At 43.6% G+C, this 24,438-nt stretch overlaps 1 protein-coding gene across 3 annotated transcripts in view; it reads left to right on the top strand.

The window, feature by feature from the left end:
* Positions 1-10,220: 10,220 nt before the first annotated feature.
* PFDN1 (prefoldin subunit 1) overlaps positions 10,221-24,438 on the top strand; it is a 53,463-nt gene continuing 39,245 nt past the window's right edge. Inside the window, exon 1 of one of the 3 annotated variants that reach the window (XM_056516569.1) lies at positions 10,221-10,342. In XM_056516569.1, coding sequence (XP_056372544.1) covers positions 10,310-10,342 — 33 coding nt within the window. In that variant the 5' untranslated portion in view covers positions 10,221-10,309. Of the gene's footprint in view, positions 10,495-24,438 lie in introns of all 3 variants that reach the window. The other 2 variants (XM_056516572.1, XM_056516571.1) reach the window with 2 other exon arrangements.

Raw genomic sequence — 24,438 nt, 5'->3', positions numbered from 1 at the left:
CTAGAGTGTGTTCTGTCTCTTTTTTTTTTTTTTTTTTTTGCTTTGAAATAATAGACTAGAGCAGGGTTTCCTTCTGGATTCCTTGTATTTTGCTTGTGAATGGTAAAGCAAAGGTTGTATTGGATATCTATCAGAACAGTCACAAAAGCTTATAACTTTGGCAAAATTGTTCTCCTTCACAACAGGTCAGTCCTCAAAACAAAGCAAGTGATTGTCATTGGGGGAGATTTATGAACCCCTGTGCAGAGGAAAAGTTGCCCATTGCAACTCATCAGCTCACTTCTTTCATTTTGAACCCCTTAATGACCAAGCCCATTTTCACATTAAGGACCAGGCCAATTTTATTTTTGTGTTTTTAGTTTTTTCCTCCTTGCCTTCTAAAATCCATAACTCTTTTATATTTCTATCTACAGACTCATATAAGGGCTTGTTTTTTGCATGACCAATTGTACTTTGTAATGAAACCTCTCATTATACCATTAAATGTACGGTGAACCAAAAAAATATTTTTTTAGGTTTTGTTTTCACACTGTACAATTTACTGTAAAAATTACAATTGTTCTTTATTCTGTGGGTCAATATGATTAAAATGATACCCATGGCTAGATACTTTTATATTTTTGTACCGCTTAAAAAAAAATCTAAAACTTTCTGTACGAAAGCAATAAAAGAAAAAACTCTATTACCATACATAGAGAAAAAACTCTATTACCATTATATCTATTACTCTATTACCTCTCACTAGAGGAACAGAAAAAAGCACTTACACTCTGAGTGGCCAAGAAAACAGACCACTCACAACTTTATCTTGCGTTGAATTGTTGTTTTAGAATAAGGAGAACTTCTGTGTTTGCCGCTGCACTCCTCTCTGGTGGAATATCACCACCCGATCTATACACTGGAATGAAAGGGAAAAAAACAACGAGGAGCAGACACCCCTATGTTCTTTATGTCTGCATACACACTTTGAATACTTTCACTGGTAGAACTTACTTCCTCCGTCCTGCTCCCCTTGTGCTGGTGAACTTTGTGGGATACGCCCACATACATGTGAGCTTCAGGTTTCTTCTTTCTTTTCTTTCTTAGGCTGAAGTGGTGATCCTGGCTCTAAAATGATGTGTGAACAGAGACTAATAATAAGTACAGTTTAAAAAATATATATATTTATCCGACACGTTGCGGAGTTGCCTCCTTCCTCAGGGATAACCAAATCACAAATGAGTCCTGCTATTTCTACTCTGGAAAAAAAACCAAAAAACACTCTCACCAGAATTTACATCTGCTCCTAAGGTGTAGCTTTAACAGAACAAATATACACATAGAATTTTCCCCATAAAAAGTCTTCATACCCGTTCCAACATCTCATTAAAACCATTAGGAATTAGCGTATCTAGCTTAACTCCTTGGGGACGAAGGGCGCCCTCGCGTCCCGTCACTTAAGGACGGAGGGTGTATCCATACGCCCTCCGCAATTCCGATCACCGCTGCTCGCCGGGTGGTGATCGGAACGGGAAGACTGCTGATATCTATCAACAGGCATCCCGTGGCAATGCCTAGGGGGGTCCTGAGACCCCCCCCCCCATGTCACCAATCGCGGCAAATCGTTGGTCACTGGTGTTGCCACCCCTTCCTATCCCCTGCCATTGGATGTTCAGGCTGACCACCAATGGCAGGAGGGGTGCGGGGGGGGGGGTTAGAGTTCATTTTCCCGATCGAAGTCGGGGCAGAGCGGGGGGAACACGGGCGGCGAGGAGGGAGCATGGCCCGGCTTAACCGGACTGGCGGAAGCATCCTGGAACAGCGGAAGCGACGGTGGCATAGACACAGGAGGAGCGGCCGGAAAGCGGAGAAGGCTGCAGCGAAGATCGCGGTAAGTGATCTTCTCTGTGGCCTTCTAAAAGCTGCAAAACTACAACTCCCAGCATGGCCAGACAGTCAGGGATGCTGGGCGTGTAGTTCTGCAATATCTGGCCCTTCATATGTTGCAAAACTGCAACTCCCCAGCATGCCTGGACAGTCTGGGCATGCTTGGAGTTGTAGTTTTGCAACATCTGGAGGGCTACAGTTTGGAGACCACTACTTAGCGGTCTCCAAACTGTTCTTCCCCAGTTGTTGCATAACTACAATTCCCAGCATGCCCAGACTGTCCAGGCATGCTGGGAGTTGTAGTTCTGCAATATCTGACCTTTTAGATGTTGCAGAACTACACGCCCAGCATCCCTTACTGTCTATCCATGCTGGGGAATTGTAGTTTTGCAACAGCTGTAAGCACACTGGTTGGGAAACACTGAGCAAGAGTCTGTTTCCTAACTCAGTGATTCCAACCCATGTGCCTCCAGCTGTTGCAAAACTACAACTCAGAATGCACTGACAGACCGTACATGCTGGGAGTTGTAGTTTTGCAACAGCTGGAGGCACATTGGTTGGAATCACTGAGCTAGAGTCTGTTTTCTAACTCAGTGGTCCCCAACAGTGTGCCTACAGCTGTTGTAAAACTAAAACTCCCAGTATGTACGGTATGTCAGTGCATTCTGGGAGTTGTCATTTTGCCACAGTTGAAGGTTTGGGATGCCCCCCCCCCCCCCCCATGTGAATGTACAGGGTGGGTTTCCTTCTACAAGTTTGAGCTGCGGCAAATTTTCCGCCGCAGCTCAAACTCCCAGCGGAAAACTTACTGTGAACCCCCGCCTGTGTGAATGTACCCTAAAAACATTCACTACACTAACAAATAATGAAAAGTAAAACACTACATATACACCCCCTTACACGTCCCGTCCCCCCCCCCCCCCCCCCCCCCCAATAAAAATGAAAAACATCTCATATGGCAGTGTTTCCTAAACGGAGCCTCCATCTGTTGCAAAACCACAACTCCCAGTATTGCTGGACAGCCATAGACTGTCCTGGCAGGCTGGGAGTCTTGCAACAGCTGGAGGCACCCTGTTTGGGAAACACTGCTGTAGGGTTTTACAGTAGGTAACCGGGTCTGCCCCTATTGCAAATTCCTTATTTAGGCCTCAAATGCGCATGGCGCTCTCTTACTTCAGAGCCCTGTTGTATTTCAAGGCAACAGTTTAGGGCCATATATGGGGTATTTCCGTACTCGGGAGAAATTGCACTACAAATTTTGGGGCGATTTTCTCCTTTTACCCCTTATGAAAAGGTAAAGTTGGGGGGCTACACCAGCATGTTAGTGTAACAAAAATTTCATTTTTACACTAACGTGTTGGTGTTGCCCCATAGTTTTCATTTTCACAAGAGGTAAAAGGAGGAAATGACCCCCAACATTTGTAACACAATTTCTTCTGAGTACGGAAATATCCCACGTGTACGTAAAATGCTCTGCGGACAAACTACATGGCTCAGAAGTGAGAGAGCGCCATGTACATTTGAGGCCTAAATTGGTGATTTGCACAGGGGTGGCTGATCGTTACAGCGGTTCTGACATGAACGCAAAAAAATAAAAAAAAAACACCCACATGTGACCCCATTTTGGAAACTACACCCCTCACGGAACATAACAAGGGGTATAGTGAGGCTTAACACCCTTCAGGTCTTTGACACATTTTCGTTAAAGTTGGACATGAAAATTAAAAATGTGTTTGTTTTTTTCCCCTGAAATGCTGGCGTTACCCAAAATTTTCACAAGGGGGTAATAGGAAAAAGCACCCCAAAATTTGTAACCCCATTTCTTCTGAGTATATAAATACCCCATATATGGAAGTAAAGGGCTCTGCGGGCGAACTACAATGCTCAGAAGAGGAGCACCATTGGGCTTTTTGAGAAAGAATTAGGCTGGAATTGAAGGCTATGTGTGTTTACAAAGCCCCCATGGTGCCAGAACAGTGGACACCCTCCACATGTGACCCCATTTTGGGAACTACAACCCTCATGGAATGTATCAAGGGGTACAGTGAGCATTTACGCCCCACAGGTGTCTGACAGATTTTGAACAGTCGTCCGTAAAAATTTAAAATGTAATTATTCATTTGCACAGCCCACTGTTCCAAAGATCTGTCAAATGCCAGTGGAGTATAAATGCTCACTGCACCCCTTATTAAGTTCTGTGAGGGGTGTAGTTTCCAAAATTGTATGCCATGTGTTTTTTTTTTTTTTTTTTTACTGTTCTGGCATCTTCCTAAATGCGACATGCCCCCAAAAACCATTTCAGCAAAATTTGCTCTCCAAAAGCCCAATGTTGCTCCTTCCCTTCTGAGCACTCTCGTGCACCTACAGAGCCCTTTACATCCACATATGAGGTATTTCCTTACTCGAGAGAAATGGGGTTACAGATTTGGTGGGGCATTTTCTCCTATTACTCCTTGTGAAAATTAAAAGTTTTGGGTAACACCAACATATCAGTGTTAAAAATCTAATTTTTCATTTTCACGTTCCACTTTAACGAAAGTTTGTCAATCACCTGTGGGGTGTTAAGGCTCACTGTACCCCTTGTTACGTGCCTTGAGGGTTGTAGTTTCCAAAATAGTGTGCCATGTGGGTATTTTGTGCTGTTCTGGCACCATAGGGGCTTCCTAAATGCGACATGCCCCCCCCCCCCCCCCAAAAAAAAAAAAAAAACATTTTCAGCAAAATTTGCTTTCCTAAAGCCAAATGTGACTCCTTCTCTTCTGAGCATTGTAGTTCACCCGCAGAGCATTTTACGCCCTAACATGGGGTGTTTCCATACTCAGAAGAGATGGGGTTACAAATTTTGGGGGGCATTTTCTCCCATTACCCTTTGTAAAAATGGTAAATTTTGGGGGGGGGGGGAACTGCACTTTAGTGAAAAAAAATGTTTTTTTCATTTACACAACCGACTTTAACGAAAAGTCGTCAAACACCTGTGGGGTGATAAGGCTCACTGGACCCCTTGTTACGTGCCTTGAGGGGTGTAGTTTCCAAAATAGTATGTGTCAGGCCCAAGGCTTGATTATTAAAATCCTATATGTGTATTCTAAATTATAACTGTGTGTGATGGATCATCCAAGACATGGGTGAGAGGTCATTCAGACGGTGTATCCTTCTTGTGAATTGCATTTTATTGGGGGTCTGGCTGTTTGTTTACATCTCCTTTGAAGTCATGCACTCTGGTCCCATCATATAATCAAACAGATAACGGTTCAGGAAGAGAGAAGACCCCCTGGTGGGATCAGAGGGGAGGGGGGAATGGAGTCTCCCTCCCAAGAAGGCAGATATGATATTTAAAACAATGCTAGACTAAAAGTTGGGTGTTAAATGCTGTGCAACAAGCTGACAAGACCATCCTAAGAACAGCACTCTCACTCACTCATGGACTGCTATATCATCATGCTGTAAGAAGTTCATCTTTTGTTTTCTGAACTTGCCTTGCTGAACTCTTTCATATTTTTATACTTGTATGTAATTTGTTTATATAGATATATATATATATATATATATATATATAGCACTGTGATACCTTTTATCAGATTAAATGTTTAATTAATCAGCTCTGGTCTTTGATCTCTAAATATATGAGCTCACCTTTCTGAAGGCAGCTCTGGTGGAAACACGTTTATCTAAGGGTTAATTTGGTGACTTGCTGGGACTAGTAGTGGATACCCAGGGGTCTGGCGGCTTTAACCCTTGCACCATCACACTCTCTCTAATCTCTTGGCTGGATCGATAGGGTGTGATCGTGACAGTATGCTATGTGTTTTTTTTATTTATTTACTTTTTTTTTTTTTTGCTGTTCTGGCACCATAGGGGCTTCCTAAATGTGACAGGCCCCTCAAAAACCATTTCAGAAAAAAATCACTCTCCAAAATCCCATTGTTGCTCCTTCCCTTCTGTGCCCTCTACTGCGCCCTCCGAACACTTGACATACATATATGAGGTATTTCCTTACTGGATGAGAAATTGGGTTCCAAATTTTGGGGGGCTTTTTCTCCCATTAGCCCTTGTAAAAATTCAAAAACTGGGTCTACAAGAACATGCGAGTGTAAAAAATTAAGATTTTGAATTTTGTCCTTCACTTTGCTGCTATTCCTGTGAAACACCTAAAGGGTTAACAAACGTTCTGAATGTCATTTTGAATACTTTAAGGGGTGCAATTTTTATAATGGGGTAATTTATGGGGTATTTCTAATATGAAGGCCCTTCAAATCCACTTCAAAACTGAACTGGTCCCTGAAAAATTCCGATTTAGAAAATTTTGTGAAAAATTGGAAAATTGCTGCTGAACTATGAAGCCCTCTGATGTTTTCCAAAAGTAAAAACGAGTCAATTTTATGATGCAAACATAGAGTAGAAATATTGTATATGTGAGTCAATATATAATTTATGTGGAATTTCTGTTTTCCTTACAAGCAGAGAGCTTCAAAGTTAGAAAAATGCTACATTTTCTATTTTTTCATAAAATTTTGGAATTTTTCACCAAGAAATGATACAAGTATCGACAAAAATTTACCACTAACATCAAGTAGAATATGTCACGAAAAAACTATCTCGGATTCAGAATGAAAAGTAAAAGCCTCCCAGAGTTATTAATGCTTAAAGTGACAGTGGTCAGAATTGCAAAAAATGCTCCCGTCCCTAGGGTTATAATGGGCTCCGTCCCCAAGGAGTTAAATGGAAAAAGGGGGTGATTCAAACTTTTATTAGGTGAGGGGTTAAAGGAGATGTTCGGTGCTCACTTTTCTTATTGTATCCGTTCCGGGCTGCAAAATAAAAGAAAACAAACTTTCTCTTACCTGCCTACGCTCCCCCGGTGCTCCGGTACAGGTGTTCGGTCCCCGGGCTGTATTCTTCTTACTTCCTGTCCCGCCTCGGCCTGTGATAGGCTGAAGCTCTGTGTGACGTGCCGGGCTAACAGGAAGTAAGAAGAATACAGCCCGGGGACCGAACGACTGTACTGAAGCCCCGGGGGAGCGTAGGCAGGTAAGAGAAAGTTTGTTTTCTTTTTTTATTTTTTTATTTTTTGCAGCCCGGAACGGATACACTCAGAAAAGTGAGACCCGACATGTCCTTTAACCCCTTAAGGACTCAGGGTTTTTCCGTTTTTGCACTTTTGTTTTTTCCTCCTTACCTTTTAAAAATCATAACCCTTTCAATTTTCCACCTAAAAATCCATATTATGGCTTATTTTTTGCGTCACCAATTCTACTTTGCAGTGACATCAGTCATTTTACCCAAAAATTCACGACGAAACGGAAAAAAAAATCATTGTGCGACAAAAATGAAGAAAAAACGCCATTTTGTAACTTTTGGGGGCTTCCGTTTCTACGCAGTGCATATTTCAGTAAAAATGACACCTTATCATTATTCTGTAGGTCCATACGGTTAAAATATATACTTATATAGGTTTGATTTTGTCGTACTTCTGGAAAAAATCATAACTACATGCAGGAAAATGTATACGTTTAAAAATGTCCTCTTCTGACCCCTATGACTTTTTTATTTTTCCACTTACAGGGCGGTATGAGAGCTCATTTTTTGCGCCGTGATCTGAAGTTTTTATCGTTACGATCTGACTTTTTTATCACTTTTTATTAATTTTTAATGGTATAAAAAGTGACCAAAATAAGCTTTTTTTGACTTTGGAATTTTTTTGCGCGTACGCCATTGATCGTGCGGTTTAATTAATGATATATTTTTATAGTTCGGACATTTACGCACGCGGCGATACCACATATGTTTATTTTTATTTACACTGTTTTATTTTTTTTATGGGAAAAGGGGGGTGATTCAAACTTTTATTAGGGAAGGGGTTAAATGACCTTTATTAACACTTTTTTTTTTACTTTTTTTTTTTGCAGTGTTATAGGTCCCATAGGGACCTATAACACTGCACACACTGATCTCTCATCCTGATCACAGGCGTGTATTAACACGCCTGTGATCAGTGTTATCGGCGCTTGAGTGCTCCTGCCTGGATCTCAGGCGCGGAGCAGTCATTCGTCGATCGGACACCGAGGAGGTAGGTAAGGGCCCTCCCGGTGTCCTGTAAGCTGTTCGGGACGCCGCAATTTCACCGCGGTGGTCCCGAACAGCCCAACTGACTAGCCGGGATACTTTCGCTTTAGAAGCGGCGGTCAGCTTTGACCCCGCTTCATATCGCGGGAGCCGGCGCAGGACGTAAATATACATCCTGCGTCGTTAAAGGGTTAAATGATCTTTATTCACTTTTTTTTTCCAGTGTTATAGCTCCCATAGGGGTCGCAAATAAAATTCCAAAGTCCAAACTAGTGTTTTTTTGGTCACTTTTTAATTAATAAAAAACTGAATAAAAAGCAATCAAAAAGTTCGATAAATACAAAAATGGTGCCGCTAAAAACTTCAGATCACGGTGCAAAAAAATGATACTGCCCCCTACACCTAAAAATAAAAAAGTTATAGGGGTCAGAAGATGACAATTTAAAACGTATTCATTTTCGTGCATGTAGTTATGATTTTTTCCAGGACTAAGACAAAATCAAACCGTTTAACCATATGGACCTACAGAATAAAGAGGTGTCATTTTTACCGGAAAATGTACTGCGTAGAAACGGAAGCCCCCCAAAAGTTACAAAAATGTGTTTTTTCCTCAATTTTGTTGCACAATTATATATTCAACCCCAATTTCAGACCCAAACAAAAATCGTGTGAATACGGATGCGGATCAAATCGGATGTGTGTAATGGATCCGATTTTTTAATGGAGGTCAATGGATTCGACTCCCATTATACACGATTTTAAGCTATAAAAATCGTGTACTCAAGTCGGATGGCGAAATCGTGATGTGAACGCAGCCTTACCTCTTAAGGACTCAGGGCATACCTGTATGCCTTGAGTCTGCTCCCTTTCTACAACGCGGGGCCACGGCCATAGGTCATAGCGGGTTGGGCCAGGCCGGGACCTGTGGCACTGATCGCGGGTGCGCCGCGCTATTAACCCTTTAGATGCGGCGTTCAGAGTTGATCGTCTAAAGTGAAAGAAAACTGCTCCCAGCTAGCTCAGTGGTCTGTTCGGGACCGCCGCCGCCGCCGCGGCATCCCGACCAGCTGGAGCACAAAAGGACCTTCCTCCTGTGTGTCCAATCGTCCGTGCCTGAGATCCAGGCATGAGCAGTCAAGCGGCAGAATCATTGATCAATGTTATCCTATGGGATAACAATGATCAATGTAAAAGATCAGTGTGTGCAGTGTTATAGCCCCCTATCAGTATAGCATATTTTTGTTCACTTTTTATATCATGAAAAAATGAATAAAAAGCAATCAAAAACTCTGATGAATAGAAAAATGGTACCGATAAAAACTTCAGATCACGGCGCAAAAAATTAGCCCTCATACTGCCCCATACGCAGAAAAATTAAAAAGTTATAGTAGTCAGAAAATGACAATTTTAAACATTAAAGGAGTAGTCCAGTAGTGAACAAGTGGTGAACAACTTATCCCCTATCCTAAGGATAGGGGATAAGTTGCAGATCGCGAGGGGTCCGACCGCTGGGGCCCCCCGCGATCTCCTGTACGGAGCCCCGGCAGCCCGCACATAGCGGCGGCCGACAGGCCCCTCAATACAACTCTATGGCAGAGCCGGAGCGCTGCCTTCGGCAATCTCCGGCTCTGCCATAGCGATGTATTGAGGGGGCGTGTCAGATGCCGCTTCGTGCGGGGTCGACACCCAATATCTGGCCGGAGAGCCTGGCCCCCGTACAGAGAGATCGCAGGGGGCCCCAGCGGTCGGACCCCCACAATCTCAAATTTATCCCCTATCCTTAGGATAGGGGATAAGTTTTTCACCACTGGACTACCCCTTTAATTTTCATGCATGTAGTTATAATTTTTTCCAGAAGTACGACAAAATCAAACCTATATAAGTAGGGTATCATTTTAATCTTATGGACCTACAGAATAATTATAAGGTGTCATTTTATTTAAAAAAATATACTGCGTATATTCGCAATATCCGCAATAAAAATTCGAAATTGGAATATTTGTGCCCAACACTACTCATTACCCCATAGAGCAGTGTTTTCCAACCAGAGTGTCCCCAGCTGTTGCAAAACTACAATTCCCAGCATGTGCGGACAGCCAAAGGCTGTCCGCACATGCTGGGAGTTGTAGTTTTGCAACAGCTGGAGGCACCCTCTTGGGAAACACTGCCATAGAGGGACGCACTATACATTGTTACTATTTCAGGAGATTCCAGTCATGTCTGCCACAGTCTATCACATGACTGTGGGAGGCACAGACCATACCCGTCACTGCGGGTCCGCAGAGCAGTAACAGCGCGCGTACTCCACGGACCAATCACATGGAGGGTTGTTAACACGTGACATCAGTCAGCGGTTGCGCGTTCTTACCAGTGAAGCATCATGGCGACTGCTGTGGACCTGGAGCTCAAGAAGGTACAAAACGCCGTTGTGTTTCTCACGTATTCGGTTGTTTGGGACGGGGCGCATGTCTCTTCTAATGTGTAGAGCTCAGGTTGAAGCCGCTCGTCACGGTAAAGTCGCAGGCAGTTCTGTGTATCCATGACTGAGCTTTCTAAATATTCCTGGTATGTCTATGCAAAGTAAAACGAGGATGTGGATAAGCCTTCACTCTTACTAGTAGATGTCAGTAAATGTACATATGGTGGTTTATCCAACCCCGTTCAAAGGGTTAGTGGAGCAGTTGCCCATAGCAACCTCAGTGCTTCATTTATTTTTCATTCAGGCCTCTGAAAATGAAAGGTGGAATCCAATTGGTTGCTATGGGTAACTGCTTTGCACATGTCCCCCCCAAGCCCCCCCCCCCCCAGTGTGTTATGTGTGCAAAGGTATGTTCATACACACACAGTATGTGTTTATTTGTTTTACTAACAAATAATAAAATCCAATTGACTGCTTGGAAAATACATGTCATGCCACTTCTGTACGTGCAGTTCAGCTCTGACTGACCAACAGCAGATCGGTGGCGGGGGTTATAATTCAGTTCCCCCCGTTCTGCCCACCGACAGTAATCCAGGCAGAACGGAGGAACTGTAGTGTGACCGGCAGCGGTGGAGGTCCCTTACCTGATCGGCGGCGATGACGTGCGGCTCCCTGGTGAACTACGGAAGCCGGTGAGTAGTTGCCTAGCAACATCTGGGTGGCTAAAGTTTGGAGACCACTATACAGTAGTGCCCAAGCTGTAGCCCTACAGATGTTGCAAAACTACAACTCCCAGCATGCCCACACGGCCGTTTGGGCAATGCTGGGATTTGTAGTTTTGCAAGATTTAGAGGGCTACAGTTTGGAGATCACTGTGCAATGGTCTCTAAACTGTAGCCCTCCAGATGTTGCAAAACTGCAAATCCCAGCATGCCCAAACAGCTGTCTCGGGATGCTGGGAGTTGTAGTTGCGTACCTCCAGCTGTTGCATAACTACATCGCCCTTCGGCAATCAGTACATGCTGGGAGTTGTAGTTTTTCAACAGCTGGAGGCACACTGGCTGGAACATACTAAGTCAGGTAACGGAACCTAACTGAAGGTTTTCCAACCAGTGTGCCTATAGCTGTTGCAAAAGTACAACTCCTAGCACGCACGGTCTGTCAGTACATGCTGGGAGTTGTAGTTTTGCAACAGCTGGAGGTTTGAAATTATTCAGCAGGCATCCTGTACAAATGCCTGGGGGGGGGTTCTGAGACCCAACCCCCCCCCCCCCCCCCCCCCCCCCATGTTGGCGATTGCTGCAAATTGCCGATCAATTCAGATCGGCGACTTGCGGTTTATTCCGGGCTGATCGGGTCTCAGATGACCCGATAGCCCGGAAAATAGGGATGATCGGAGCTGTCAGAGACAGCCCCGATCATCCTAGAGGATAGGAGCGAGGTGGCAGGGTGCTATCCTCTGCGATCGTTGGACCGGTCGGCGAATCGCAGGGCGGGGGCGGGAACGTTAATTTCCCCCGCTCTGCCCTACCCGTGGATGCAGCAGGGACTGGCGGCAGTCACGCGGGGATCGGGACCGGTAGCAGGCAAGTGGTGCAGCGGCGGTGTCAGATGTTACAGTGAAGATCGCCGTAAAGTGATCTTCACTGCAGCTTCTACGAGTTTCAAAGCTACAACTCCCATTGTGCAGTGGTCTCCAAACTGTGTCCTACCAGATGTTGCAAAACTACAACTCCCAGTATGCCTGGACAGTCTCGGCATGCTGGGAGTTGTAGTTTTGCAACATCTTTGCACGGAAGTCTGCGAACACTGCATAGTCGTCAATGGTAACAGCGCAGTTACACGCAGTCCTACCGCCAAAGTATTGCGGCGGCGGCCACAAGAATGGAATCTCCGCTCGCGGAATTCTGCTAGCAGACATTCTGTTCATAATCCGTAGTGTCAACATACCTTAACATGCTGTTGTTGCCCCATACTTTTCATTTTCCCAAGAGGTAAAGGGGGAAAAAAAGGCCTTACGGAAATACCCCATATGTAGACGTAAAATGCTCTGCGGGCCCACAACAGGAGTGAGAGCGCCATGTACATTTGAGGTGATTTGCACAGGGGTGGCTGATTGTTACAGCGGTTCTGACAAACGCAAAAAAAATAAAAAAAAAACACCCACATGTGACCCCATTTTGGAAACTACATCTTTCACAGAATGTAACAAGGGGTATGGGAGTCTTAACACCCCACAGGTGTTTGAAGAATTTTCATTAAAGTTGGACGTGAAAATTAAATTTTTTTTTCACTAAAATGCTGGTGGTGGTCCAAATTTTTCATTTTCACAAGGGGTAATAGGAAAAAAGACCCCCAAAATTTGTTACACCATTTCTTCTGAGTAAATACCCCATGTGTGGACGTAAAGTGCTCTGCTGGTGAACTACAATGCTCAGAAGAGGAGGAGTGCCATTTGGCGAGAGAATGTGTCTGGAATTGAAGGCCATCTGCCTTTACAAAGCCCCCATGGTGTGAGAACAGTGGACCCCACACATACACACACACACACACACACACACACACACACACGTGATCCCATTTTGGAAACTACACCCCTCATGTAATGTAATATCGGGTATAGTGAGCATTTACACCCCACAGGGTGTAAATGTACACTGCAACCTTATTAAATTCTGTGTAGTTTCCGAAATAGGTCGGGGGGGGGGTCCACTGTTCTGGCACCATGGGGGCTTTGTAAACGCACATGGCCCCCGACTTCTATTCCAAACAAATTCTCTCTGTTCTGGCACCATAGGGGCTTCCTAAATGCCCCACAAAAACAGTTTCAGCAAAATGTTTCTTTCCAAAAGCCAAATGTGATTCCTTCTCTTCTGAGCATTGTAGTGCACCAGCAGAGCACTTGACGTCCACACATGGGGTATTTCCATACTCAGAAGAGATGGGGTTACAAACTTTGGGGGGCATTTTCTCCTATTACCCGTTGTAAAAATTTAAAATTTGGAGAAAAAAACAGCATTTTAGTGAAAAATTAAATTAATTTACACATCCAAATTTAGCGAAAAGTCATCAAACACCTGTGAGGTGTTAAGGCTCACTGTACCCCTTGTTACGTTCCTTGAGAGGTGTAGCTTCCAAAATAGTATGCCATGTGGGCGTTTTTTTTGCTGTTCTGGCACCATAGGGCTTCCTAAATGTGACATGCCTCCAAAAAAACATTTCAGAAAAATTCTATCTCCAAAATCCCACTGTCGCTCATTACCTTCTGAGCCCTCTAGTGCACCCACAGAGCACTTGACATACACGTATTTCCTTACTTGAGAGAAATTGGGTTACAAATTTTTGGGAGATGTCTCTCCTTTTACCCCTTGTTAAAATGTGAAAACTGGGTCTACAAGAACATGCGAGTGTAAAAAATTCCTGTGAAACACCTAAAGGGTTAACACACTTTCTGAATGTCATTTTGAACACTTTGAGGGGTGCAGTTTTTATATTGGCGTCATTTATGGGGTATTTTTTAATGTGAAGGTCCCTTCAAAACTGAACTGGTCCCTGAAAAATTCTGATTTTGAAAATTTTGTGAAAAATTTGAAAATTGCTGCTGAACTTTGAAGCCCTCTGATGTCTTCCTAAAGTAAAAACATGTCAACTTGATGATGCAAGCATAAAGTAGACATATTATATATATCAATCAATATATAATTTATTTGGGATTCCCACTTTCCTTTATAAAAATCTAAATTTTCAAATTTCTCAAAGTTTTGGAATTTTTCACCAAGGAATGATGCAAGTATCGATGAAAATTTACATCTAACATAAACATTGTTCTCTGAGGACAAGCAGGGCTCTGTATATTCGCACCGGCTAGGCTAACTGGCACTCTGACATCAGTGCCGCTGGCCACAGCGCCGCCTGGCTCATCAATATTCCTCCCCTCTCTCTCCATTAGAGCGGGGAGAAGAGGGAGGGGAGGAATATTGATGAGCTGGGCAGTGCTGCGGCCAGCGGCACTGACGTCAGAGTGCCCGTTAGCACCTCATTTGCATGTACAGAAAATAGAAGATTACGGACGAACGGTGTGGCGGATCTGGGCACGAAAAAGGATCAAACTGATCAGTGTCCCCCGCACTACCAGCCAGTACCGCTGGTTAGTGTGGGGGGGGGGGAGAAAGCTTACAGTTTTCCTTTTAACCCCTTAAGGACTAATACAAATAAACCTGTACGCCCCTGAAAGACCAGGCCTGTTTTTTCAAATCGGGGATGTCTGTCTTTATTAGAGAATAACTCTGGTAATGTTTTGCCAATCACAATAATTCTGACATTGTTTTTTAGTCACAAGTTGTCCTTTATGTACATAGTAAAAGTAAGCCGATATCATTTGTAGTTTTTTTTTATAATGCAAAAAATCATGACATTTTTACAAAAAATTAAGATTTTTTGCTATTTTAACACTAATAGGGTGCATATATTTATACATACTGACCAAATAGTTTATGAAACTTATACTTTCAGATGTCTACTTTATTTTGACGTCATTTTTTTTGTTTTTAATTAACATTTTAAATTAGTTAGAAGCCTAACAATTTAACTTGAAAATTTGAAAAGTACATCTTTTTTTTGTTTGCTATGCAAGGTTTGCAGAAATTAAAAGGTAGTAGAACATAGGAACACCCCCCCCCCCCCAAATGACCCCATTTTAAAAACTAGACCCCTTAAGGTATTCGCTAGGGGTTACAGTGAGTATTTTAACACCATAGTTTTTTGGCAGGAATTATTACTAAGTCAGTGTTTAAAAATTCGAAATTTGCAATTTTTCACAAATGCATCATTTGGAGGCACATTTTTTGTACATCACTTCTGATATTGAAAGAAATGCACCCTATATTTTATTTAGCTGCTTGTCCCATGTTCGAAAATACCCCCGCTTTGGCCATATATGGTTCCTTGGCCGCGTGGTAGGACTCAGAAGGAGAGGAGCGCCATTTGGCTTTCAGGGCAGAACAGTAACCCCAGCCCCACAAGTGACACCATTTATATACCGCACTCCTACAAGTTATTGGCTGCACCAGGGACCACTCTGATTAGTCCTTGGTCGGCTGGGGGTATAACGCGTCTGTCTGTGACAGTTAAGGCTCCTGATGGATATATCCGCCATGTTGTGGGAATAAGCACCCGCTCATGGCGAATATATCCATCACTGCTGCGGCTGGGTAGCTCAGTGTGTCCGCTCATGACTGCTGGCGGGAAATCCGCCGCTATGAGTGGACACACAAAGCTACCCAGCCGCAGCAGGGAGCTCATTACCGTGACTGCTGCATAATGTGTAGGATCACATGGTGGACATCTGCAGCATATTACATGCTGCGGATGTCCGCCAATGCGATCCTACACATTATGCATTTTTTTTAATTAGATTCATTTAATAAATGTATTTAATAATTTTTTTTTATTTTTATTTTTTTTACACTTTTTTATTACATTTATTTTTTTTTTTTTTACACTTATTTTATTTATTTATTTTTACACTTTTTAATGCTTTGGAATACTTAGTATTCCAAAGCATTATAGTTATATGCTGCCTGCCAGTTTTCACTAGCAGGCAGCATATTAGGACGTGCCTTTGGCACGTCCTTTCAGGCAATACCCAGGGCAGACCTGGGGGTCTTTGTAGGACCCCCGGCTGCCCAGGTATGAAGCAGCACCCCGCGATCGCGCTGCGGGGTGCTGCAGAGGAGACAGAGGGAGCTTCCTCCCTCTGTCAGAACTCCTTACAGCGCGCGGTCACTTCTGACCGCGGCTGTAAGGGTTAAACTGCCGGGAGTGAAGTGAACTTCACTCCCGGCAGTGCGGCAGGTCCCGGCCAGCCGCGTATTACACACAGCACCCCGCGATCGCGATGCGGGGTGCTGCAGGGGTGACAGAGGGAGCTCCCTCCCTCCCTCTGTCATAACACTTAAAGCCTGCGGTCACTTCCGACCGCGGCTGTAAGGGTTAAAACTGCCGGGACCGAAGTTTACTTCGGTCCTGGCAGTGCAGCAGGGTCCCGGCTGTGTGATACAGCCGAGTCCCTGCCGCGATCTCGTGGGTGCACTGGGCAGCACCCACGAGAAGAATGGACGAGTATAGACGTCCAGGTGCGGAAACGCCCGCCAACCTGGACGTCTATACTCGTCCGTGGTCGTTATCGGGTTAAAGGCAGTGGGTGTTAGGTGTAGTTAGGGAACATAGCCTGAGTTAGTTTAGAAAAGTTTTAGTGATAGGTACTCTTTAACCCCTTAAAGGAGAAATCCAGACCATAAAAATTGTCCCCCATAGTGCCGGCAGTAAAAAAAATAAAGATGTACATACCTTCCTCCGCTCCTCCGGCAACCGGCTCCGGTCTCCGCCACAATCCACTTCCTGGTTGCCGGTGGTCGGATGAATCAGCCAATCACCAGCCACAGCGGAGTCCGACTCGGCCGGCGATAGGCTGAGTGGCAGTGTGAAAACGCTTCAGGACACAATTCTTCACTACACCGGCACCTGGGGCCGAAAACGTCACACTGCCGCTCAGCCTATCGCCGGCCGAGTCAGACTGCGCTGCAGCTGGTGATTGGCTGATTCATCCGACCACCGGCAACCAGGAAGTGGATTGGGGCAGAGACCGGAGGCCCCGGGTGAGCGTAGGAAGGTATGTACATCTTTATTTTTTTACTGCCGGCAGTATGGGGGACAATTTTTATATTTTTTTGAGTTCTCCTTTAAGGACAGAGTTTTTCAGTTTTTGCACTCCTTACATCGTTTTTTCCTCCTTACATTTTAAAAATCATAACCCTTTCAATTTTGCATGATTTGCGCCACCAATTCTACTTTGTAATGACTTCACTCATTTTACCCAAAAACAGACGGCGAAACGGAACAAAAATCCTTGTGCAACAAAATTTAAATAAAAAACGCCATTTTGTAACTTTTGGGGGCTTCCGCTTCTATGCAATACATTTTTTGGTAAAAATTACACCTTATCTTTTTTCTGTAGGTCCATACGATTAAAATGATACCCTACTTATATAGGTTTGTTTTTGCCATACTTATGGAAAAAATCAGAACTACATGCAGGAAAATTAATACGTTTAAAATCTTCTGACTCCTATAAAAAAAAATTATTTTTCCACGACCGGGGCGGTATGAGGGCTCATTTTTTGCCCTGTGATCTGAAGTTTTTATCGGTACCATTTTTGTTTTGATCGGACTTTTTGATTGCTTTTCATAAATAATTAATTTTGTTTTTTGGTATATTGACCGGGGGCGGTTTAATTAAAGGACAACTGTAGTGGAACACTTTTATATATTCCCGGGCCTCAAAATTAAACAAAATAAACTCATACATACCTTCCTATGAGCCCCTATTGGTTCGGCACAGGCCTCAAGGACCGGCAGTGCTGACGTCATTCCACTTCCTGGGGACGGGGACGCCGCAGAGCCATCGGCGTATCACCGGCCGCAGCGATGTCCTGCCCCGGCTGGTGATAGACTGAGCCCACTGTCATGTAAGGAGCTCTGGCCGGCTTCTTACATGACAGTGGGCTCAGTCTATCACCAGCCGGGGCGGGACATCACTGCGGCCGGTGATATGCCGACGGCTCTTCGGCGTCCCCGTCCCCAGGAAGTGGAAGGAGGTTAGCACTGCTGGACTGTGAGGCCTGTGCTGAACCAACGGGGGCTCATAGGAAGGTATGTATAAGTTTATTTTGTTTGTTTTTAAGGCCCGAGCACGGGAATATATAAAAGTGTTCCACTACAGTTGTCCTTTAACCATATATATTTATAGTTCGGACATTTACGCACGCGGTGATAACACATATGTTTGTATTTTTATTTACACACTTTTTTTAAATGGGGGAAAAAGGGGGGTGGTTCTGATTTTAATTAGGGAAGGGGGTTAAATCACATTTATTAACTTTTTTTTTCTCCCCACTTTTAGGGGCTATAACATTGCATACACTGATTGCAGGCACTGTTCACTGTATTGCCATAGGAATGCATTGATCAGTGTTTTCTGTTTGCTCAAGCCTGGATCTAAAGGATTAATAGCAGGCCGCGGCGAGTGCTGCATTCGGGGCTATTAGCAGCGGCGTCCGCCTTCTGAAATCAGCCGGGGGGCGTCTCTGGTATGGAGCGGGCTCAAGTCCGGAGCCCGCTCTGTACACTATGAGCGCCGGTGTGAGGTGCAGACTTGCGTCCCATGCAAGTCTGCGACCGATCCTCCTGTTAGTCTGCACCTCACACCGGCGTTATAAAAATAATGTCGGTCCGGCCCTGCTAGCCCGATACAGGGCTAAATGTATGAAAAATTCACCTTCCCGGCGCCCAGAACTACATGTCCCGGGCATCGGGTGATAGGATTTCCACATCCCTGATCCATTTGTACTGGGTATCGACTCTCCTCCATAAAATGTTCCCTGCTACCTCGCCTCTCTGTTGGAGGGATTGCGGTCACCCAGGGTCCATCCTACATGTTTTCTGGGAATGCCTGCTGCTCTCCACGTTTTGGAGGGAGGTATGGTAGTTAATGTCGCCTTTTACAGACAACTTTGTGCAGTTTTCCCCTGCCTTTTTCTCCTTCGTCATATTCTGCTCTCAACATACAGATGCTCTCTTGCGTCATCTGGTCAATGCTGTCAGAGCTTGCATCCCCGCCCTATGGAAGCGTCTGTAACCTCCCACTCTACGATTATGGATCACAAAGATCCTGGCAATTCAGTGCATGGAGGAGCTCACTGCTCACCTTCATTGCCATGTGGGGAGACCCCCCCCCCCCCCTTTTCATGTTTTTGTGTGTTTTGTGTTGTCTTCTGTGATCCCAGGTGTTCTCTTCCTCCCTCCTTATTTTCATTTAAAAAAATATACTGTAACACTTGGGCAATAGACGCAAGCTTTTAAAGAAAATCTGTCATTAGTGTCACCGCACTTACCTGTTGTTACAGGTTAGTGCTGGTAACACTGATAACCATATTTACCTGCCTCCAATCCATTGTATTATTGCAGAAGGAGAGCAGATGGATTTTCACTCTCCAGACAGTAACACAAGAAGGGCAAAATAATAAGCAAAAAAAGCATCCCTTTAGTCTCTTCCTTGATGGTCCACGTGATGAAATACTTGAGGGGTTCCCCCCATTTTTCTCCCCTGGGGTGAGCACCTATTCAGCGCAAGAAAAGCACATTTAACTTTTTTTTTTTTTTTTTAATTAACATGCTAAAGCGCAAGTTGTTAATGTAGCCTGGCTCTCCACCCTGTCATCTTAAAGGAAATCTGTCATCAGAATCACCCGCACTAAACCTGTTACACAGGCTTGTAGTGGGGGTGATCCTGATTAAAACGCTTCTTAGGCTGGGTTCACACCACGTTTTCTTAAATACGGTTCCCGTATACGGTTTGGAGGAGAGGGGCGGGGCTTAATCGCGGCGCCCGCACTCAGCCGTATTCGGGAACCGTATTTAATGCAAGTCTATGAGCCAACCGGAGTGAACCGCAGCCTCCGGTCGGCTTCGTTTTCGGCCTTATGCGGTTTCCCGACTGCAGGCAAAAACGTGGTCGACCACTGTATGGTGGTCTCCAAACTGTAGCCCTCCAGATGTTGCAAAACTACAATTCCCAGCATGACCAGACAGTCAGGGATGCTGGGCATGTAGTTCTGCAACATCTGAAGGGCTAGATATTGCAGAACTACAACTCCCAGCATGCCTGGACAGTCTAGGCATGCTTGGAGTTGTAGTTCTGCAACATCTGAAGGGCCAGATATTTGCAACAGCTGTAGGCACACTGGTTGGGAAACACTGAGCTAGAGTCTGTTTCCTAACTCAGTGATTCCAACCCGTGTAAAAACATCTCAACCAATGTGCCTCCAGCTGTTGCAAAACTACAACTCCCAGAGTGCACTGACAGACCGAACATGCTGGGAGTTGTAGTCTTGCAACAGCTGGAGGCACATTGGTTGAGATGTTTTTAAAAATTAAAAACGTCTCATACGGCAGTGTTTCCTAAACGACGCCTGCAGCTGTTGCAAAACCACAACTCCCAGTGTTGCCGGACAGCCATAGACTGTCCTGGCAGGCTGGGAGTCTTGAAACAGCTGGAGGCACCCTGTTTGGGAAACACTGCTGTAGCGTTTTGGTGGAGACAAGCCTTGTAACTGCGTCCACCCCTATTGCAAATTCCTAATTTAGGCCTCAAATGCGCATGGCGCTCTCTCACTTCAGAGCCCTGTCGTATTTCAAGGCAACAGTTTAGGGCCACATATGGGGTATCTCCGTACTCGGGAGAAATTGCGTTACAAATTTTGGGGGGATTTCTCCCATTACCCTTTGTAGAAATGGTAAATTTGGGGAAAAAACCTGCACTTTAGTGAGAAATGTTTTCTTTTATTTACACATCCGAATTTAACGAAAAGTTGTCAATCACCTGTGGGGTGTTAAGGCTCAGCGGACCCCTTGTTACGTGCCTTGAGGGGTGTAGTTTCCAAAATTGTATGCCATGTGTGTTTTTTTTTTTTTTTTGGCTGTCCTGGCACCATAGGGGCTTCCTAAATGTGACATGCCCCCAAAAACCATTTCAGCAAAATTCACTCTCCAAAATCCCATTGTTGCTCCTTCCCCTCTGAGCCCTCAAGTGCACCCGCCGAACACTTGACATACACATATGAGGTATTTCCTTACTCGAGAGATTGGGTTACAAATTTTGGGGGGCTTCTTCTCCTATTCCCACTTGTAAAATTTCAAAAACTGGGTCTACAAGAACATGCGAGTGTAAAAAATGAAGATTTAGAATTTTCTTCACTTTGCTGCTATTCCTGTGAAACACCTAAAGGGTTAATACACTTACTGAATGTCATTTTGAATACTTTGGGGGTGCAGTTTTTATAATGGGGTCATTTATCGGGTATTTCTAATATGAAGGCTCTTCAAATCCACTTCCAAACTGAATTGGTCCCTGAAAAATTCCGATTTAGAAAATTTTGTTGAAAATTGCTTCTGAACTTTGAAGCCCTCTGATGTTTTCCAAAAGTAAAAACATGTCAACTTTATGATGCAAATATACAGTAGACATATTGTATTTGTGAATCAATATATAATTTATTTGAAATTTCTGTTTTCCTTACAAGCTGAGAGCTTCAAAGTTAGAAAAATGCAAAATTTTCTATTTTTTTTTCATAAAATTTTTGAATTTTTCACCAAGAAATGATGCAAGTATCGACAAAAATTTACCACTAACATAAAGTAGAATATGTCACGAAAAAACTGTCTCGGAATCAGAATGAAAAGTAAAAGCATCCCAGAGTTATTAATGTTTAAAGTGACAGAGGTCAGAATTGCAAAAACTGCTCCCGCCCATAGGGTTATAATGGGCTCCGTCCCCAAAACATTTTTTGTATACCAGGCTGTATGAAGGTTCATTTTTTGCACCATAATCTATCAGTACCATTTAACCCCTTAACGACCACGGACGTAAATGTACGTCCTGGTTTGGCGGGACTTCCCGCACCAGGACGTACATTTACGTCCTGTGTATGACCGCGAGCATCGGAAGGGTGCTCGAGTCATACACGGCAGGTTCCGGCTGCTAGCTGCAGCCGTGGACCCGCCCGTAATGGCCGACATCCGTGATCGCGCGGATGTCCGCCATTAACCCCTCCGATGCCGTGATCAATACAGATCACGGCATCTGCGGCATTGCGGCACTTTGATTGGATGATCGGATGACCCGCAGCGCTGCCGCGGAAATCTGATCATCCAGCATGACAGCCGGAGGTCCCCTTACATAGCTCCGGCCGTCTCCCGGGGTCTTCTGCTCTGGTCTGCGATCGAGCAGACCAGAGCAGAAGATCACTGATAATACTGAGCAGTGCTGTGTCCTATGCATAACACTGCACAGTATTAGCAATCAAACGATGGCTATAGATAGTCCCCTATGGGGACATAAAGTGTACAAAAAAAAATTTTAAAAAGGGAAAAATCCCCCCCCCCCCCCCCAATAAAAATGAAAATTGTCCGTTTTTCCCATTTTACCCCCAAAAAGCGTAAAACATTTTTTTTAATAAACGTATTTGGTATCGCCGCGTGCGAAAATGTCCGAACTATCAAAATATAATGCTAATGATTCCGTACGGTGAATGGCGTAAACGTAAAAAAAATTAAAAAGTCCACAAATGCAGCTTTTTTGTCACATTTTATTTAAAAAATTTATAAAAAATGATCTAAAAGTTTTATATATGCAAATGTGGTATCTAAAATAAAGTACAGATGACGGCACAAAAAATGAGCCCTCATACCGCCCTATATACGGAAAAATGAAAAAAGTTATAGGTGGTCAAAATAGGGCAATTTTAGATGTTGATTTTGTACAAAAAGTTTTAGATTTTTATTTTAAGCTGTACAAAAATATAAAAGTATCCAGCCATGGGTATCATTTTAATCGTATTGATCCACAGAAAAAAGAACACATTTCATTTTTACCGTAAAGTGTACAGTGTGAAAACAAAACCCTCAAAAATGTGCAAAATTTTGATTTTCATTTAAACTTCCTCCCTAAGAATTTTTTTTTTTGGGGGGGTTCGCCGTACATTTTATGGTAAAATGAGAGGTTTCATTACAAAGTACAATTGGTCAAGCAAAAAACAAGCCCTTATATGGGTCTGTAGATGGAAATATGAAAGAGTTATGGATTTTAGAAGACGAGGAGGAAAAACGAAAACGCTAAATTAAATTGGCCTGGTCCTTGAGGTGAAAATGGGCTTGGTCATTAAGGGGTTAAAGAGGCACTGTCATTGTTAAAAACTTTTCATATATTGCAGGACTCATTATAATATGACCTTTCACAATATACACCTGTTAAATTTTTTTTTTTAATTTTTACCTGAAATTTAAGCTCAAAATAGCCGCCACTAGGGGTCGCCTGTCTTTTAGCCAGACAGACTAGTCTAGATTTTACAGCATACTGGATACCGGCCGTAAAGCATACCGGTATCCAGTATAGGAGATTTCTATTGAGTGTATGCAAAACTACAGATAAAGGATGTGTGGACATGCTGGGAGCTGTGGTTTTACAACAGCTGGATGAAACACTGCTCTAACACAGTTATTTACAAACATTGCAGCTTCAGTTGTTACTAAACTACAACTCCCAGCATGCTGAAATAGTCAAAGCTTTCTCGGACTCCTGAATGACAAGTTGATCAGACATTCAGGAGTCTGTGAAAGATGAATGACACGCATAGTGACAGCTATGCTGATTAGCATCCAGCTTTACTAGGAGAAGATAAAACAGATAGAACATGTATTCATAAAAATGCTGCACTTTTATCTAAAAAATCCTTGAACTAATTTTATAAAGATCTATTCTTATATTTATACATTTTATCCTGTTATGAATTCATCATAATGTCTTCTGATTACTGCAGGCAAGCTCCAAGTATCTTCCTATGTGTAACATGACACAGCATAAAACCAGAGAGGATGGGTTACAGAGTAGAGAGTACTGATTGGCTGACTGCACAGGCTTGCTCCTGTGAGGGAGACAGACTGACACGCCCCCTCCAGCCTGCACAATGAAAAAGTATCTCACCAGCAGATAAATGCTTATATCTCTGGATATATAGGTCCGAGACACATAAAAATTATATGCACATGATCAGGATTGGGTCCTGAGTAACATATCACTTTTTTTCTTTTTTTTTTTTGCACTATGACAGATACGCTTTAACTTTTTTTTTCTGGGATATTATAAAAATTGCAATTCTGTGGTTTGGTATTTATTTTTATTTTTTTTTACATTTAAGTCATTTACCATACGGGATACATATATTTTAATAGTTCGTACAATTACGCACGCAGCGATACCAAATATGTTTCTTTTTATCATATAAACGAAGAAAAAGGTTTGTCTGGCACCGCTAGCAACGTATGGCAACAGAGTAATGTCCAGGTGTGGGCAAGTCTCAAATGTACCTGTGGCTGAACCTGTAGCGTGTCCCCAGATGGTGGTGCAGTAATCCAATGTATATAGCAGGTAAGTACGATATAGTAAAACAGGATGGAAAACGCACTCGCCAAAAAGT

Source organism: Hyla sarda, chromosome 4, assembly GCF_029499605.1.
Source record: "Hyla sarda isolate aHylSar1 chromosome 4, aHylSar1.hap1, whole genome shotgun sequence".
NCBI lineage: Eukaryota > Metazoa > Chordata > Amphibia > Anura > Hylidae > Hyla > Hyla sarda.
Note: the sequence above shows the minus strand (reverse complement) of the source record. Positions and strands in the feature narration are given on the sequence as shown.